Source organism: Chelon labrosus (genome assembly GCF_963514085.1).
Source record: "Chelon labrosus genome assembly, chromosome: 8".
Classification (NCBI taxonomy): domain Eukaryota; kingdom Metazoa; phylum Chordata; class Actinopteri; order Mugiliformes; family Mugilidae; genus Chelon; species Chelon labrosus.
Window position 1 is genome coordinate 13,276,977 of NC_140358.1, and position 19,996 is coordinate 13,296,972.

Consider the following 19,996-nt stretch of genomic DNA (forward strand, 5'->3'; position numbering starts at 1 on the left):
AACCAAAAATCGAGGGGCGGAGAAAATAAATTTAGACGCTCTTATTAATGAAAAACAAACCCTTTTAACTTTTGGAGATAACACTACCTAAGACACTGGAAGATAAAATGATATATTATATCATGACATCAAATTAAGTAAAAATAGTGAGCAAAAGTTTCTGTCTGTTTTATCATTTACTACTACTGAATACTCTCTGTAAATGGGAGCACAGGAGTCAACACTATGAACAGTAATAGTGACTAACGTCTGTCCAGGCCCATTTGGTCATGGTATTCAATTTCGAGTTTGTTAAGTAATGCACCATCTACATAATATAGGTCTATTCAAGTTATGCTTTGCTGTCATAACAAGTTAAATTCGTTGAAGTCAGTGGTGAGTCCAATCCTGTTTGAAGACAGACACTGCTCATTCAGTCACACCTAAGTTTTATTTCTAGGTCCGTTTCATACACACTGTTTATATAATCTTGAAAGATAATAAAGTACAAAAAGCTGTGAAAACAGCACAAGGAGGAAAACATCTGTTTCTCAATATTATTGTATTTAAAAAAAAAAAAATAATGAAACTCCATGGACTGCTTAAAAGAACTAAACGATAGCTCTGCATTGCAAATTGCATACCAAGCCCAAATAAATATGTAGTATACAGCAGGGAAACACAGAAAAAGCAAAGCCAACAAACCAACAAACGCACCCAGCTTTCAGCTTTCAGGTTTCTTGTATAATATTCTGTATAGATCATACTCATTTAAAACATACTGCCAAACATGTAATATGTGCAAAAAGTGGGTAACTGAACTCAAAGCTTTTCTTACCTCCTCAGATGTTCTCCTCCTATCAGGGAGCACTAGAGTATTTGAATGGCTGCCAGGGACTATAGTAGATCCTATACTCATTCTGGGTCCAACCAACATGTACCGTTTGTCTCCAGATCTGTACTGGATGCTGTGACACAGTGTCCCATCATAATTTGGCTCTTGTAGATATTTAGGAGTATAGTCTGTGGATTTGGAGCACTGCATTGCAATCAGTACGATGATACTGATGAGAAAAAGAACTGAAACTGAGCCCAAAGTTATCATCAGGTAAAATGTAACATTGTCCTCTTCATCTACTTTTGCTGCACTTTTAACATCAGAAGCTGCAAAAGCCTCTTTGGGCTCCACCAGTTTGACAATGACAGTAGCTGTTGCTGAGAGTGAAACGTTCCCATTGTCTTTGACCAGTATGATCAGTTTATGCTCAGCCTCGTCTGTCTCTGTGAACGAGCGAAGTGTTCTGATCTGTCCTGTGTAGCGGTCCAAACCAAAGAGACTGTGGTCAGTAACTTGCTGCAGTGAGAACAGCAACCAGCCGTTATATCCTATATCAGCGTCATAGGCTCTGACTTTAGTCACCAAGTGTCCTGCGTTCACGTTGCGTGGAATCTCCTCCGCACCTTCAGCAGAACCATTGGAGCTGAGTGGATACAGGATGACTGGAGCGTTGTCGTTCTGATCCAGAATGAACACGTTCACTGTGACGTTGCTGCTCAGTGATGGACTTCCAGAATCTGTGGCTACAACTTGGAACTGGAATGTTTTCAGAGTCTCAAAGTCAAAACTTTTCAGCGCTGATATTTGTCCGTTATCAGAGTTTATGTTTAGAAATGAAGATATTTTATTATCTTCTCTTCCATCTCTGACAATATGATAGGATATCAGAGCATTATCATTCTCATCACGATCAGAAGCTTTAACAGAAAACACTGAAGCTCCTTGATCATTGCCCTCAGTGACATAGAAAGTATATGGGCTCTGTGAAAACTCTGGACTGTTGTCATTCACATCTGACACAACAACACTTATTGTCTTTTCAGATAATAATGGAGGTTGACCAGCGTCTTTTGCAGTTATCGTCAAGTCATATTGTGATTGTTTCTCTCTATCAAGAAGTGATTTAGTTACTAATGAAAACATTTTGTCTTGTAAAGATGGAGATAAAGTGAAAGGAGCATCTTCATTTACAATGCAAATAACTTTTCCATTGAGACCAGAGTCCAAGTCATTTACACTGATAAGAGCAACTGTAGTTCCAGGTCTTGAATCTTCAGGGATGGAACTGGAGAATGAGGTAACCTCAATCTCAGGTGCATTATCATTCACGTCTATTATCTTAATAATGACACTTTTCTCTGTTGTAAGAGGAACCAGACCTTTATCCGATGCCTCTATTTCAATCTCGTATACGTCCTTATCTTCATAGTCTATTAAACCTTTCACTGTTATCTGTCCTGTTAATGGATTGATATCAAAAAGGTTCAAAATGTTTTGATTCATACTGTTGCTAAATGAGTAAACAACATCTCCGTTTGGACCATCATCTAAATCAGTGGAATTCACGTGTATCACACTTGTTCCTTCTGGAGCATTTTCACTGAGAGTCACAGAATAATCATCTTTAGAGAAAATAGGCGCGTTATCATTAATATCCAAAACGTTTATTAAAATCTTCATATTACCAGATTTCGGAGGTTTACCTCCATCCAGTGCCGTCAGTATTAATGAATGACTTCCTGCAGTTTCTCTGTCTAAAGGCTTCTGTACAATTAGTATAGGTATTTTACCTTCATCTCTTTTATCCTTAACTTCCAAACGGAAGTGATCGTTGTGACTAAGTTTATATTGCTGAACAGAAAACTGACCACTGTCTCGATCCCTCGAAGGTTTTAGTTGAAATCGTGCTCCGGGCAACACGTTCTCTGAAATCTCCAATATTTTTTCTTTCTCCGGGAAAATGGGAGAATGATCGTTTATGTCCAGAACTTCCACCTGAACGTAGTGAACCTCCAGTGGGTTTTCTAACACAGTCTTTACATTCATCACACACGTACTACTCTGAGCGCACACCTCTTCTCTGTCGATCTTTCGGTTCACATACAGGATGCCGTCGTTTGGATTTACGTGGAAAATGGGGTCGTCTCCACTAGACACAACACGGTACTTCCTTTCTTTAAGAGTGCTTCTGTCTAATCCCAGATCCTTTGCTATGTTTCCAACCACAGTTCCTTCGTTAGTTTCCTCGGAGATCGAGTATCTTAATTGCGCTGAAGCTACACTCCACAGAAACGCAGCAACCACGAAGCCCACAAGAAACCGTCGCGCCCTCCGTGGCTTGCATCTTCTTTGTTCCATTGTTAAACCCGAAATCATCAGAAATCATTCACAAGAGTAAAACTGCATTGCAGTGATCCAATGGTAGACGTTCAATCGTGAGAATATTCACCCTCTTACTGCGACAGACAGGAAAAGCAGAGTATTTCCAAAGGCTGCAGTAATCTTAGAAACGCCTCGTTGTACCGAACTGGTGAAGCTACCGAGAGGCTGAACCAAAACGCAGTGACGACAAACTCATGAAATGCTCACTTCTTCTATTATACTGACACCACGCGATCTAAAACCTCACTGCAGTAATTTAGAATCTAGTAGCACATTAGATGAAGTAGAGGATGTATATGTGTTTTATTTTTACTTATCTGTAAGAGATAGTCTAACGGGTGGGTAGAAATTAATGAGATCGCACAAATGTAGTGCAAAATCGTCTTAGAAATAAAAGGGAAAAAAAAGAGATTCTTTAAATAATTATTTCTAACACATGTGGATTTGATGTGATGATTTCATGTTAGAAAAAAATATGAAAAAGTAAGAATTACATCACTGGACTAAATTCTTACTCTTGCTTATAACTCATGAACAAGACAAGAATTCAGGGCAAAAAGGATCAGAACCATGGACAGCGATTGCCACTAACTTCTTTCCAACTACAGTTGGTAGTGATTTTCAATTTCCAGTACGTTTGGAGGGTTTTTACTTCATCTCAGTTCTTGGTTGATACAGGTCTTTAGATATCACCTGAGAAAGTGTGGTTATACAGTGTCCAGTTTCCATACGTTTTAGTCATTTGACACAAGCCTAATCACAAGCTAGTATTTATATTTTAAAATAAACTTCTTCATAAATCTCTGCTCAAAGTTTGCAAACAGAAGCTCTGATTTACAAAGGTATACCAGGCAAACACCTACCACATCTATGTGTACAGCATGGGCACTAAAACAAACCAATGCAAACAGAGAGACCACAACTTTGATAAATTACAGTCGATATAAATAATACTGTCACACATGCAGTGTATTCAAGAGGATGGGTGACTGAACTCGATTATGAACAACGTTTAGTTTTTACAAATATGTCTTACCTCCTCAGATGTTCTCCTTCTGTCAGGGAGCACTAGAGTATTTGCATGGCTGCCAGGGACTATAGTAGATCCTATACTCATTCTGGGTCCAACCAACATGTACCGTTTGTCTCCAGATCTGTACTGGATGCTGTGACACAGTGTCCCATCATAATTTGGCTCTTGCAGATATTTAGGAGTATAGTCTGTGGATTTGGAGCACTGCATTGCAATAAGTACGATGATACTGATGAGGAAAAGAACTGAAACTGAGCCCAAAGTTATCATCAGGTAAAATGTAACATTGTCCTCTTCGTCTACTTTTGCTGCACTTTTAACATCAGAAGCTGCAAAAGCCTCTTTGGGCTCCACCAGTTTGACAATGACAGTAGCTGTTGCTGAGAGTGAAACATTCCCATTGTCTTTGACCAGTATGAGCAGTTTATGCTCAGCCTCGTCTGTTTCTGTTAATGAGCGAAGTGTTCTGATCTGTCCTGTGTAGCGGTCCAAACCAAAGAGACTGTGGTCAGTAACTTGCTGCAGTGAGAACAGCAACCAGCCGTTATATCCTATATCAGCGTCATAGGCCCTGACTTTAGTCACCAAGTGTCCTGCGTTCACGTTGCGTGGAATCTCCTCCACACCTTCAGCAGAACCGTTGGAGCTGAGTGGATACAGGATGACTGGAGCGTTGTCGTTCTGATCCAGAATGAACACATTCACTGTGACGTTGCTGCTCAGTGATGGACTTCCAGAATCTGTGGCTACAACTTGGAACTGGAAAGTTTTCAGAGTCTCAAAGTCAAAACTTTTCAGCGCAATGATGTGTCCATTATTAGAGTTTATATTTAGAAATGAAGATATTTTATTATCTTCGCCTCCATCTCTGACAATATGATATGATATCAGAGCATTATCATTCTCATCACGATCAGAAGCTTTAACGGAAAACACCGGAGTTCCTGGATCATTGCCCTCAGTGACATAGAAAGTATATGGGCTCTGTGAAAACTCTGGACTGTTGTCATTCACATCTGACACAACAACACTTATTGTCTTTTCAGATGATAATGGCGGTTGACCAGCGTCTTTTGCAGTTATTGTCAGGTCATATTGTGACTGTTTCTCTCTGTCTAGTGGAGATTTGGTTACTAATGAAAACATATTTTCTTTTACAGATGGTGATAAAGTAAAAGGAACATTGTCACCTATGGAGCAAATAACTTTTCCATTGAGACCAGAGTCCAAGTCATTTACACTGATAAGAGCAACTGTAGTTCCAGGTCTTGAATCTTCAGGAATGGAACTGGAGAATGAGGTAACCTCAATCTCAGGTGCATTATCATTTATGTCTACTATCTTAATAATGACACTTTTCTCTGTTGTAAGAGGAGCCAGACCTTTATCTGATGCCTGAATTTCAATTTCATATTTGTCCTTCTCCTCATAGTCGATTAAACCTTTAACAACAATTTCTCCTGTCAACAGGTTGATATCGAAGATATTCAAAGTATTTTTATTCGTATTTTTGCTGAATGAGTAAATCACGTCTCCATTTGGACCATCATCTGAATCTGTTGCATTCACTTGTATGACTGTTGTACCTAATGGAGCATTTTCACTCAGAGTCACAGAATAATCATCTTTAGAGAAAACAGGAGCGTTATCATTAATATCCAAAACATTTACGTGAATATTCATGCTCCCCGATTTCGGAGGTTTACCTCCATCCAGTGCCGTCAGTATTAATGAATGAGTTCCTGCAGTTTCTCTGTCTAAAGGTTTCTGTACAATCAATATAGGTATTTTACCATCGTCTCCTTTATCCTTAACTTCTAAACGGAAGTGATCGCTGTGGCTAAGTTTATATTGCTGAACAGAAAACTGACCACTGTCTCGATCCCTCGAAGCTTTTAGCTGAAATCGTGCTCCGGGCAACACGGACTCGGAAATCTCCAGTGTATTATCTTTCTCAGGGAAAGAAGGTGAATGGTCATTTATGTCCTGAATTTCCACCTCAACATAATGGACCTCCAGTGGGTTTTCTAACACAGTTTTTACGTTAATCACACACGTACTGCTTTGCGCGCACACCTCTTCTCTGTCGATCGTTCTGCTCACATACAGGATGCCGTCGTTTTGATTTACATGGAAAAGGGGATCCGCATTACTTGATACAATCCTATACTTCCTGTCTCTCAAACTGCTTCTATATAGTCCCAGATCCTTTGCTATGTTTCCAATCACTGTTCCTTCGTTAGTTTCCTCGGAGATCGAATATCGTAATTGCGCTGAAGCTACATTCCACAAAAGCACAGCAAGCACGAATCCAACCAACAATCCTCTCGCCCTTCCTGGTTCGGGTTTTCTTTGTTCCATCGTCCAGTTTTAAGATATCAATGATTCACCACAAGGAGCATGACTCCTTTATGTAAAGAGATTCCAGCTCTCAATAGTCAAATAGCTTGCTTTTGTGTGTCCCGAAACTGAGTGTAAACGATCCGTTTACCCAGAACAAGCACAGAAAAAATACTGCCAGTGTCGAAGTGAGAGTGTTAAGAGGCGGAACAAACAGTAGTGACGACAAGCCCCTGTAAGGACGACTTTTTACATTACACTGACACCGTGCGAATTTATTTCCCATTGCAGAAACCTGACTGCAAACTGCGCGCCTGTATATACTGGAATTTGGACAATGCTGAAGAAGAGTTAATAGTTTGTATAAAGGGATCATAGTGCTGCTCGGTACGTTCAGAAGCGACATCAGCGACAAAAGCACTATGAATTGCATGATATGAATGATGAGATTAGGACATTGCTATCAAAAAAAAAAAAAAAAAAAAAGCGAAGAAAACTAAGTTAAGCACCGAGGACAGCAATCGTGACGTTCTGAGTTTGCAATACCGGTGTATCAAACGAATATCAAATTTTAGGGTGGCTAAGTGATAAATTATGAATGAGAGGCACCCACAAGCTTGCATGTGCTCGTATATAATATATATTTATAGTAATAAACTACATTATAGTGTGACTGCTGAAACTGATGGAATTAGATGAACTTTACAAAACAACAAAGAAGACAAATTTCCCTAAGGCCCAACAGTAAGTAAAGAATGTCAGAACTGTTGTGACAGCGGTTAGGAAGATTTAAACAGGCAGCCGACTTCAAAAGAAAAAAATGGAAATAGTGTAGTGTTTTGTATCACACATAAAAAGATCCCTCTCTTATTCTTGCTACAAATTAATTCTGCAATGTAAAGTCAGTACAGCAGGGAAACCCACAAAAATAAAATACAGTTCTATTCAAAATAACACCCACCAGAGCATTGTTATGTCACGTAAATAAAGAATACAAAAAATTGGTGAGCAATGTATGCAAATATATCTTACCTCCTCAGATGTTCTCCTTCTGTCAGGGAGCACTAGAGTATTTGCATGGCTGCCAGGGACTATAGTAGATCCTATACTCATTCTGGGTCCAACTAACATGTACCGTTTGTCTCCAGATCTGTACTGGATGCTGTGACACAGTGTCCCATCATAATTTGGCTCTTGCAGATATTTAGGAGTATAGTCTGTTTGTTTAGAGCACTGCATTGCAATCAGCACGATGATACTGATGAGAAAAAGAACTGAAACTGAGCCCAAAGTTATCATCAGGTAAAATGTAACATTGTCCTCTTCGTCTACTTTTGCTGCACTTTTAACATCAGAAGCTGCAAAAGCCTCTTTGGGCTCCACCAGTTTGACAATGACAGTAGCTGTTGCTGAGAGTGAAACGTTCCCATTGTCTTTGATCAGTATGAGCAGCTTATGCTCAGCCTCGTCTGTCTCTGTGAACGAGCGAAGTGTTCTGATCTGTCCTGTGTAGCGGTCCAAACCAAATAGACTGTGGTCAGTAACTTGCTGAAGTGAGAACAGCAACCAGCCGTTATATCCTATATCAGCGTCATAGGCTCTGACTTTAGTCACCAAGTGTCCTGCGTTCACATTGCGTGGAATCTCTTCCACACCTTCAGCAGAACCGTTGGAGCTGAGTGGATACAGGATGACTGGAGCGTTGTCGTTCTGATCCAGAATGAACACGTTCACTGTGACGTTGCTGCTCAGTGACGGACTTCCAGAATCTGTGGCTACAACTTGGAACTGGAAAGTTTTCAGAGTCTCAAAGTCAAAACCTTTGAGTGCTGATATTTGTCCATTATCAGAGTTTATGTTTAGAAATGAAGATATTTTATTATCTTCTCTTCCATCTCTGACAATATGATAGGATATCAGAGCATTATCATTCTCATCACGATCAGAGGCTTTAACAGAAAACACTGAAGCTCCTTGATCATTGCCCTCAGTGACATAGAAAGTATATGGGCTCTGTGAAAACTCTGGTCTGTTGTCATTCACATCTGACACAACAACACTTATTGTCTTTTCTGATGATAATGGAGGTTGACCAGCGTCTTTTGCAGTTATCGTCAAGTCATATTGTGATTGTTTCTCTCTGTCCAAAGGGGATTTAGCCACTAATGCAAACATTTTGTCTTGTATGGATGGCGATAATGTGAAAGGAGCATCTTCATTTACAGTGCAAATAACTTTTCCATTGACACCAGAATCCAAGTCATTAACACTGATAAGAGCAACTGTAGTTCCAGGTCTTGAATCTTCAGGGATGGAACTGGAAAATGAAGTAACCTCAATCTCAGGTGCATTATCATTTATGTCTACTATCTTAATAATGACACTTTTCTCTGTTGTAAGAGGAGCCAGACCTTTATCTGATGCCTCTATTTCAATTTCATATTTGTCCTTCTCCTCATAGTCGATTAAACCTTTAACAGTAATTTCACCTGTTAATGGATTGATATCAAATAGATTTAAAATGTTTTGATTCATACTCTTGCTGAAGGAATAAACTACTTCTCCATTTGGACCATCATCTAAATCAGTTGCATTCACCTGTATCACTATTGTACCTAAGGAAACATCTTCACTCAAAGTCACTGAGTAATCATCTTTTGAGAAAACAGGAGCGTTATCATTATTGTCCAAAACGTTTACTATAATCTTCATATTACCAGATTTCGGAGGTTTACCTCCATCCAGTGCCGTCAGTATTAATGAATGAGTTCCTGCAGTTTCCCTGTCTAAAGGTTTCTGTACAATCAGTATAGGTATTTTACCATCATCTCCTTTATCCTTTACTTCCAAACGGAAGTGATCGTTGTGGCTAAGTTTATATTGCTGAACAGAAAACTGACCACTGTCTCGATCCCTCGAAGCTTTTAGTTGAAATCGCGCTCCGGGAAACACGTTCTCTGAAATCTCCAGTGTAGTATCTTTCTCAGGGAAAATGGGAGAATGGTCATTTATATCCAGAACTTCCACCCTGACATAGTGAACCTCCAGTGGGTTTTCTAACACAGTTTTTACATTCATCACACACGTACTGCTTTGCGCGCACACCTCTTCTCTGTCGATCTTTCGGCTCACATACAGGATGCCATCGTTTGGATTTACACGGAAAAGAGGATCCGCTCCACTAGACACAATCCGATACTTCCTTTCTGTCAGAGTACTTCTATCCAATCCCAGATCCTTTGCTATGTTTCCAACCACAGTCCCTTCATTTACCTCTTCGGAGATCGAGTATCTTAATTGCGCTGAGGCTACACTCCACAAAAGCACAGCAACCACACATCCGAACAACAATCCTCTTGCCCTCCGCGGCTCACGTCTTCTTTGTTCCATCGTCCAACCCGATCACTTCAGTAATCCGCTACGGAGATAATAACGCCGTTGTATAGACGAAGTCCAACTCCAAACGTGCAAATTATCAGTTTCTTCGTAAGCAAAAATCCGGCGCAAACCGTCCATTTATACATAACAAGTAGAGAGGCAATGCCGCCAGTGACGAAATGAGACTGTTGTCAAGAGGTGTAACCAACTGCAGTGACGACACGCCCCTGTAAGGATGACTTTTTACATTACGCTGACACCATGCGAATTTATTTCTCATTGCAGAAACCTGACTGCACATTGTGTCCTCTTATATTTATATGTTTCCATTGCTAAATAGTAATCAAATATCATTTTCTTCTAATACAACACAGAACACAAATGAGTGTGCTGTTTACTTTGTTTGATTATTATAATACGAATGAAGAAAATGAAATCAAACATATTTAGTACCAGGCGATAGTTAAGTTTTCAACTTTCCCAATACCGCTTTCTCAAACATGCAACAATATGTTCATGGCTAAGTGATAAATTACTTATGAAGCACATCTGCTATTCAGAAATAAGTCAGCTTCCACTGCTTGCCTTTAAAATAAATAAATAAAACTGTCGAATGGCATTATAATTTTAGAAAACAACAAAACACTGCAGACAAAATTTCTTACGGCAGTCTTCAGAGTAAGTGTAGGACAACAAAACCGTTGTGACAAAGGTTAGGAAGATACTGACAAAGAAGGTATAAGTTAAGTGCATAAGTTAAAACTAATGTGCTATTGTATTTTGCAGTATCCTTCTTTTGATCTGGCAGCAAGAATGTTTTACAACATGAAATCAGAACTTCATAGAAGCCAATTTATCTAATGCTGTGCTTTTAAAAACAACATCCAAGGGGTGTATCATCCTAAACACACAATAAAAATAATAGGTTAATTCACAGTTTACACATTCATATAGGTAATTATACCTTACCTCTTCAGATGTTCTCCTCCTGTCAGGGAGCACTAGAGTATTTGCATGGCTGCCAGGGACTATAGTAGATCCTATACTCATTCTGGGTCCAACCAACATGTACCGTTTGTCTCCAGATCTGTACTGGATGCTGTGACACAGTGTCCCATCATAATTTGGCTCTTGCAGATATTTAGAAGTATAGTCTGTTTGTTTAGAGCACTGCATTGCAATCAGTACGATGATACTGATGAAGAAAAGAACTGAAACTGAGCCCAAAGTTATCATCAGGTAAAATGTAACATTGTCCTCCTCGTCAACTTTTGCTGCACTTTTAACATCAGAAGCTGCAAAAGCCTCTTTGGGCTCCACCAGCTTGACAATGACAGTAGCTGTTGCTGAAAGTGAAACGTTCCCATTGTCTTTGACCAGTATTAGCAGCTTATGCTCAGCCTCGTCTGTCTCTGTGAACGAGCGAAGTGTTCTGATCTGTCCTGTGTAGCGGTCCAAACCAAAGAGACTGTGGTCAGTAACTTCCTGCAGTGAGAACAGCAACCAGCCGTTATATCCTATATCAGCATCATAGGCTCTGACTTTAGTCACCAAGTGTCCTGCGTTCACGTTGCGTGGAATCTCCTCCACACCTTCAGCAGAACCGTTGGAGCTGAGTGGATACAGGATGACTGGAGCATTGTCGTTCTGATCCAGAATGAACACATTCACTGTGACGTTGCTGCTCAGTGACGGATTTCCAGAATCTGTGGCCACAACTTGGAACTGGAAATTCTTGAGACTCTCAAAGTCAAAACTTTTCAGCGCCAAAATGTCTCCATTGTCACTATTAATGTTTAAAAATGAGGATAGTTTGCTGTCTCCATTTACATCTCTTATAATGTGGTATGAAATGAGAGCATTGTCACCCTGGTCACGATCAGAGGCCTTTACTGAAAACACTGATGCCCCCGGACTGTTATTCTCAATGATATAAAATGCGTAGGGGTTTGCTGAAAATTCAGGAGTGTTGTCATTTACATCTGACACAACTATGCTTATAGACTTTTCAGTTAAATATGAAGGTTCACCTGAATCCTTTGCAACAATTGTGACATCATACTGAGAAATAATTTCCCTGTCCAGCCATGACCTGGTTACAACAGCATACATGTTTTCTTGTAATGAAGGAGATAATGTAAAAGGAACGTCTTGTTTGATAGTGCAAATGACTTTACCATTGATACCAGAGTCTAAATCATTTACACTGATGAGAGCCACTGTAGTTCCTATCTTTGAATCTTCCTTGATAGAGCTAGAAAATGATGTTACTTCTATCTCTGGTGCATTATCATTTACATCAGTAACATTAATGATAACACTTTTGTCCGTTGTTAGAGGAGCTGTTCCTTTATCCGAGGCCTGAATGTCAATTTCATAACTTTTACATTCCTCGAAATCTATCTGACCTGCTACTTTAATTTCACCAGTATTTTCATCTATACTGAAGAGCTCCATTAATTTTGAATCTACTTCGTTACCAAATGAATATGTTATTTCACCGTTTGGCCCCAGGTCCAAATCTGTTGCATTTACCCGAATAACTACAGTGCCAATTGGAACATTTTCTTTAAGTGTCGCAGTATACGACTCCTTAGTGAACACCGGGGAGTTGTCATTAACATCAAGTACATCAACAATTATTTCTATATCGCCTGACTTCGCCGGTTTGCCACCATCCACGGCTGTTAGACGCAGCCTGTGTTTCTCAGCCGTTTCTCTGTCTAGTTGCTTCTGCAGAACTAAAAATGGCATTTTACGGTCTTCGCCTCGATCCTTGACTTCTACTCTAAAATATTCGTTGTGGGTGAGTTTATATTGCTGAATGGAGAACTGGCCGACATCGGAATCGCGCGCAGCCTGCAGCTGAAATCTTGCTCCTGGTAGAGCCGACTCTGATATTTCAAGCCTTTTCTCTTTCTCTTGGAAAACAGGCGAGTGATCGTTTATATCGAGTATTTCCACTGCGACGTAGTGAATTTCCAGTGGGTTTTCTAGCACCGTTTTCAGGTTGATTACGCATGGGGTGCTGCGTTCGCACACCTCCTCCCTGTCTATTCTTCTTTTCAGATAGAGGATACCATCGTTTTGATTAACCTGAAACAGCGGTTCGGTTGAGCCTGCAACGATGCGATATCCTCTGTCTTTGAGCGCACTCTTGTCTAGTCCCAAATCTTTAGCTATATTCCCGACGACTGTTCCGTCCCGAACCTCCTCGGATATGGAATATCTGATCTGTGCAAAAGCTCCACTCCATAAAACATCCAAGACAAATATAAAGACAAACCAACACCGTCGCTCCTTCCATGGTTTGCCATCCCTTTGTTCCATGACTTAAAAACAGTAAAGAATAGTTCATGAAGTACGTTGTATTTTCCAAGCCAGTCAGCGCGCTATGGTCCTGAACGTTAGTCGATGTCTGTTTTTCGAGAAGCTGCCGAAAATAAAACGTTCTCGTCGATGCCAAAAGCGATATTACGTCCAGATATTCTGTTTGAGAAAAATTCAAGGGCTCGGTTCAAACGTAGCCCGTGACGTAACGTACTGCCAGATACACGGATTCAACGACCTACACTGACACCAAGCGTCGAAACGGTTGAAAACACAGAAGACAGCAGTCTCTTAAACCAAAGTAAACTTACAGAAGCGATATATTGCTAAACTGATGTCAACAGATCGTCTTTGGCTCAGGGGAACGGATTTGCCACATCGCATCACAGGCCTTGTATTTTGTATTTTAGACATAACAAAAGATAACCCTTAGAGTTTGCCAGTTAACTTCCAATCATGAGGATACCAGCATGCAATGGACCATTGTGTGGAATGGATGTATATGCGGTCCATACAAAATTTGCACAAAAATTCAGAAGATGCAAAACAACCGAAAAGCTTGGAGTTGGCAGCAAAAATAGCGCCACAGACAACAACCATCACTAGGGACAATTAGACTTGCATGCATTTCTATTTTTAAGACTGTATCAATGAACACTTTTAGTAAATACAGTGTTTCACTTGGGATTTGCAGAAAACAGAACTCATGGTCCGTTACTGTAAAAATAACTCTTACCTCTTCAGATGTTCTCCTCCTGTCAGGGAGCACTAGAGTATTTGCATGGCTGCCAGGGACTATAGTAGATCCTATACTCATTCTGGGTCCAACCAACATGTATCGTTTGTCTCCAGATCTGTACTGGATGCTGTGACACAGTGTCCCATCATAATTTGGCTCTTGCAGATATTTAGAAGTATAGTCTGTGGATTTGGAGCACTGCATTGCAATCAGCACGATGATACTGATGAGAAAAAGAACGGAAACTGAGCCCAAAGTTATCATCAGGTAAAATGTAACATTGTCCTCTTCGTCTACTTTTGCTGCACTTTTAACGTCAGAAGCTGCAAAAGCCTCTTTGGGCTCAACCAGTTTGATAATGACAGTAGCTGTTGCTGAGAGTGAAACGTTCCCATTGTCTTTGACTAGTATGAGCAGTTTATGCTCTGCCTCGTCTGTCTCCGTGAACGAGCGAAGTGTTCTGATCTGTCCTGTGTAGCGGTCCAAACCAAAGAGACTGTGGTCAGTAACTTCCTGCAGTGAGAACAGCAACCAGCCGTTATATCCTATATCAGCATCATAGGCTCTGACTTTAGTCACCAAGTGTCCTGCGTTCACGTTGCGTGGAATCTCCTCCACACCTTCAGCAGAACCGTTGGAGCTGAGTGGATACAGGATGACTGGAGCGTTGTCGTTCTGATCCAGAATGAACACGTTCACTGTGACGTTGCTGCTCAGTGACGGACTTCCAGAATCTGTGGCTACAACTTGGAACTGGAAAGTTTTCAGAGTCTCAAAGTCAAAACTTTTCAGGGCTGTGATGTGTCCGTTCTCAGAGTTTATGTTTAGAAATGAGGTTGGCAGATTGTCTCCTCCCCTGTCTCTCAAGAGTAGATATGAAATAAGAGCATTACTACCCTCGTCACGATCACTCGCCGTTACTGAAAAAATACTCGCCCCTGGGCTGTTATTCTCAGTTATGTAGAAAGTATAGGGGTTCTGTGAGAACTCTGGGCTGTTATCATTTACATCTGATACGGCAATGATGATAGTTTTGTCAGATGATAAGGACGGTTCGCCCCCGTCTTTAGCAACAATTACTACATTATATTGCGCTTGTTGTTCTCTATTTAAAAGCTGCTTAGTTACTACAGAATAAATGTTATTTTGTAAAGATGGGGTCAGCAAGAAAGGCAGATCTTGGTTTATGTAACACATGACTTTTCCGTTGAGACCAGAATCTGAGTCTTTTACACTAATCAGCGCCACTGTCGTCCCTGGTTTTGAATCTTCAGGAAGCGCATTTGAAAATGATGTCACTTCAATCTCTGGTGCGTTGTCATTTACGTCAATAACATTTATAATGACGGGTTTGTCTGTTGTTAGCGGAGCTGCACCTTTGTCGGATGCCTGAATATCAATTTCATATCTTCCGCTCTCTTCAAAATCCATAATTCCTGCCACTGTGATGACTCCATTCACCGGGTTTAAATCAAAACGCTCACGTACTCGTGAATCCACGTCGTTTCCAAATGAATATACGACCTCACCATTTAAACCTTCATCCGAATCTGTTGCATTAACTTGGATCACCGTCGTACCAAGAGGAGAGTTTTCTTTTAGCTGGACAGTATATGAATCCTGAGTGAACACTGGGGGGTTATCATTAACGTCGAAGACATTAATAATGATCGTCATGTTACCAGACCTTGGAGGTTTACCTCCATCAAAAGCTGTCAGAAGTAACACATGCCTGTTAACTGATTCTCTGTCCAGTGTTTTTTGAAGAACTAAACTGGGGGTTTTACGGTCTTCACCACGATCTTTCACCTCTAAACGAAAATGTTCATTTTGACTCAACCTGTACTGATGAACGGACAATGAACCACTATCAGCATCACGGGCAGCCTGCAACTGAAATTTGGCTCCTGGCAATGCGGATTCAGAAATCTCTAAAACCTTTTCTTTCTCGGGGAAGCTCGGTGCGTGGTCGTTTATATCCAGAATCTCCACTGCGACATAGTGGACCTCTAGTGGGTTTTCTAACACGGTTTTTAAGTCGATCACACAAACCTTGCTTCGGTCGCACACTTCCTCTCTGTCAAGTTTCCGGTTCACATACAAGATACCGTCGTCTTGATTTACTCGAAAAGGAGGCTCTGTCGCTCCGTGAACAATACGGTACCCCCTCTCTTTCAGTGTAGTCTTATCGAGACCTAAATCCTTTGCGATATTTCCAACAACAGTGCCTTCTTTAACTTCCTCGGAGATCGAATATCTGAATTGTCCCGAAACGCTGCTCCAAAAAGGAACCAAAATTATAAGATATGCGATCCATTTTGTCCGAGCTCTTGATGATTGGTGTCGTCTTTGTTCCATGACGTGAAGATGAAACATTCAAAACTATCACCGCCTCCAAATAGCTATTACTGTATCATAAAGTGAAAATCCTCTACCATAACTTGCATCATAAACCGACCTTTATCAAAAACAAAAAGATTTTTTGCCTGCTAAATAGTGTATTTCAGCCGTGAGCACGAGCAATATTCTCCCAGTAATGACATGAAAGGAAGGGGATGGGTCTAGTGGATATGACGAAAACACGCGGAAGCATTAGTGTTATTATACTGACACCAAGTGAGGGAGACTCACACTGCATGTCTCTTCTGAAATATTGAACAAAATCTACAAAAGGTGGACTGGCAACAAAAAAGGGTATACCAATGAGGGAGAAAAAACACCTGCCACAGTTCCGCTTAAAAATAACAGCTGAGCCAAAGTTTTCCTTACACCTTCACATAACTGGTAGTCAAGAATACGGTTATTCAAACCAGAGTATCCAGTTTCACCAAACAAAACGCCAAGGGAGTTACAGAAGAAAGTTTCAGCACCACGGACAGCGATGTTTTCCGCCCAAATAGCGGATTTTCAGACGTACAACACATATGGATAAATTCGGTTACATTTTTTAAAAAAGATGCCACGAACACATATATCACTATTTGATTACCCCTGAGAAATTTCAGCCAACTGTCACATCAGCGGACTCAAGCATCTGATGCTGGGGTACAAACAAAACCACTCTTCCAATTGGCATTTATATGTTTTTTAGTATATAATAATTCTATCCAGTCAAAACTTATACCTGCAAGGTTTTTCTGCACCTGTATAAACTGAGTGTCATTTTAACAAACCTACTAAAAGTAGTACATTTTCCTGAAAGGTTTTGTGCAATATGTGGAGGGTAGGTCCTATAATATTATGAAAATATCTTCTATTTCAAGTTATGTAATAGGTGAACTACCAACAAAACAAAAACCCTGCTTCATTACCATAGACATAAAACAATTTGATCTCACAAATGCAAACCAGAAAGCAGGACAAACAGAGAGACATCTAATCTTTGAACTTGTGAGCATGTGATGTACAAGTTTTGCATTTCAAGTTCAATAAAACAATACAATATTCTGCTGTAAAAGCTGACCAAGCGTTAAACTGAAAGTCTTACCTCTTCAGATGTTCTCCGTCTGTCAGGTAGCACTAGAGTATTTGCATGGCTGCCAGGGACTATAGTAGATCCTATACTCATTCTGGGTCCAACCAACATGTACCGTTTGTCTCCAGATCTGTACTGGATGCTGTGACACAGTGTCCCATCATAATTTGGCTCTTGCAGATATTTAGAAGTATACTCTGTGGATTTGGAGCACTGCATTGCAATCAGTACGATGATACTGATGAGGAAAAGAACTGAAACTGAACCCAAAGTTATCATCAGGTAAAATGTAACGTTGTCCTCTTCGTCTACTTTTGCTGCACTTTTAACATCAGAAGCTGCAAAAGCCTCTTTGGGCTCCACCAGCTTGACAATGACAGTAGCTGTTGCTGAGAGTGAAACGTTCCCATTGTCTTTGACCAGTATGAGCAGTTTATGCTCAGCCTCGTCTGTCTCTGTGAACGAGCGAAGTGTTCTGATCTGTCCTGTGTAGCGGTCCAAACCAAAGAGACTGTGGTCAGTAACTTCCTGCAGTGAGAACAGCAACCATCCGTTATATCCTATATCAGCATCATAGGCTCTGACTTTAGTCACCAAGTGTCCTGCGTTCACGTTGCGTGGAATCTCCTCCACACCTTCAGCAGAACCGTTGGAGCTGAGTGGATACAAGATGACTGGAGCGTTGTCGTTCTGATCCAGAATGAACACATTCACTGTGACGTTGCTGCTCAGTGATGGACTTCCAGAATCTGTGGCTACAACTTGGAACTGGAAAGTTTTCAGAGTCTCAAAGTCAAAACTTTTCAGCGCTGTGATGTGTCCGTTCTCAGAGTTTATGTTTAGAAATGAGGTAGGCAGATTGTCTCCTCCCCTGTCTCTCAAGATTAGATATGAAATAAGAGCATTACTACCCTCGTCACGATCACTCGCCGTTACTGAAAAAATGCTCGCTCCTGGGCTGTTATTCTCAGTTATGTAGAAAGTATAGGGGTTCTGTGAGAACTCTGGACTGTTATCATTTACATCTGATACAGCAATGATGATAGTTTTCTCAGATGATAAGGACGGTTCGCCTGCGTCTTTAGCAACAATTACTACATTATATTGCGCTTGTTGTTCTCTATTTAAAAGCTGCTTAGTTACTACAGAATACATGTTATTTTGTAAAGATCGGGTCAGCAAGAAAGGCAAATCTTGGCTTATGTAACACATGACTTTTCCGTTGAGACCAGAATCTGAGTCTTTTACACTAATCAGCGCCACTGTTGTTCCTGGTTTTGAATCTTCAGGAAGCGCATTTGAAAAAGATGTCACTTCAATCTCTGGCGCATTGTCATTTACATCAACAATGTTAATAATGACGAGTTTATCTGTTGTGAGGGTAGCAGCACCTTTATCGGATGCCTGAATATCAATTTCATATCTTCCACTCTCTTCAAAATCTATAATTCCTGCCACTGTGATGACTCCATTCACCGGGTTTAAATCAAAACGCTCACGTACTCGTGAATCCACGTCGTTTCCGAATGAATATACAACCTCACCATTTAAACCTTCATCCGAATCTGTTGCATTAACTTGGATCACCGTCGTACCAAGAGGAGAGTTTTCTTTTAGCTGGACAGTATATGAATCCTGAGTGAACACTGGGGGGTTGTCATTAACGTCGGAGACATTAATAATTATTGTCATGTTACCAGACCTTGGAGGTTTACCTCCATCAAAAGCTGTCAGAAGTAACACATGCGTGTTGACTGATTCTCTGTCAAGTGGTTTTTGAAGAACTAAACTGGGTATTTTACGGTCCTCGCCACGATCTTTCACCTCTAAACGAAAATGTTCATTTTGACTCAACCTATACTGATGAACGGACAATGAACCACTATCAGCATCACGGGCAGCCTGCAATTGGAATTTGGCTCCTGGCAACGCAGATTCAGAAATCTCTAAAACCTTTTCTTTCTCGGGGAAGCTCGGTGCGTGGTCGTTTATATCCAGAATCTCCACTGCGACATAGTGGACCTCTAGTGGGTTTTCTAACACGGTTTTTAAGTCGATCACACAAACCTTGCTTCGGTCGCACACTTCCTCTCTGTCAAGTTTCCGGTTCACATACAAGATACCGTCGTCTTGATTTACTCGAAAAGGAGGCTCTGTCGCTCCGTGAACAATACGGTACCCCCTCTCTTTCAGTGTGGTCTTATCGAGACCTAAATCCTTTGCGATATTTCCAACAACAGTGCCTTCTTTAACTTCCTCGGAGATCGAATATCTGAATTGTCCCGAAACGCTGCTCCAAAAAGGAACCAAAATTATAATATATGCGATCCATTTTGTCCGAGCTCTCGATGTTTGGCGTCGTCTTTGTTCCATGACGTGAAGATGAAACATTCAAAACTATAACCGCCTCCAAATAGCTATTACTGTATCGTAAAGTGAAAATCCTCTGCCACAACTTGCATCATAAGCCGACCTATATCCAAAACAAAACGATTTTTTTCC

General features: G+C 40.7%; 6 protein-coding genes across 6 annotated transcripts in view; all 6 read right to left on the reverse strand.

The window, feature by feature from the left end:
* Positions 1-19,996, reverse strand: part of LOC311491429 (protocadherin alpha-C2-like) — a gene marked incomplete at its 5' end in the record, with an annotated part of 187,825 nt that overhangs the window by 132,120 nt on the left and 35,709 nt on the right. The gene's annotated exons all lie outside the window — the stretch shown is intronic.
* LOC311491438 (protocadherin alpha-8-like) lies at positions 234-3,193 on the reverse strand (the record flags this gene model as incomplete). Its single annotated transcript, XM_084549366.1, has 1 exon — positions 234-3,193. One exon carries the CDS (start codon positions 3,191-3,193, stop codon positions 704-706), a length of 2,490 nt encoding a protein of 829 aa, XP_084405492.1. The 3' UTR covers positions 234-703.
* LOC311491303 (protocadherin alpha-8-like) lies at positions 4,212-6,593 on the reverse strand (the record flags this gene model as incomplete). The annotated part of the gene is made up of 1 exon (XM_084549209.1): positions 4,212-6,593. One exon carries the CDS (start codon positions 6,591-6,593, stop codon positions 4,212-4,214), a length of 2,382 nt encoding a protein of 793 aa, XP_084405335.1.
* Positions 7,074-13,286, reverse strand: LOC311491304 (protocadherin alpha-8-like; the record flags this gene model as incomplete). The annotated part of the gene is made up of 3 exons (XM_084549210.1): positions 12,377-13,286; positions 7,605-9,061; positions 7,074-7,103 (listed from the first exon to the last, which is right to left on the reverse strand). Exons 1-3 carry the CDS (start codon positions 13,278-13,280, stop codon positions 7,074-7,076), a joined length of 2,391 nt encoding a protein of 796 aa, XP_084405336.1. The 5' UTR covers positions 13,281-13,286.
* LOC311491306 (protocadherin beta-15-like) lies at positions 13,446-16,377 on the reverse strand (the record flags this gene model as incomplete). Its single annotated transcript, XM_084549212.1, has 1 exon — positions 13,446-16,377. One exon carries the CDS (start codon positions 16,375-16,377, stop codon positions 13,813-13,815), a length of 2,565 nt encoding a protein of 854 aa, XP_084405338.1. The 3' UTR covers positions 13,446-13,812.
* LOC311491465 (protocadherin alpha-7-like) lies at positions 17,489-19,969 on the reverse strand (the record flags this gene model as incomplete). Its single annotated transcript, XM_084549393.1, has 1 exon — positions 17,489-19,969. The coding sequence occupies exon 1, from the start codon at positions 19,883-19,885 to the stop codon at positions 17,489-17,491; it is 2,397 nt and encodes a 798-aa protein (XP_084405519.1). The 5' UTR covers positions 19,886-19,969.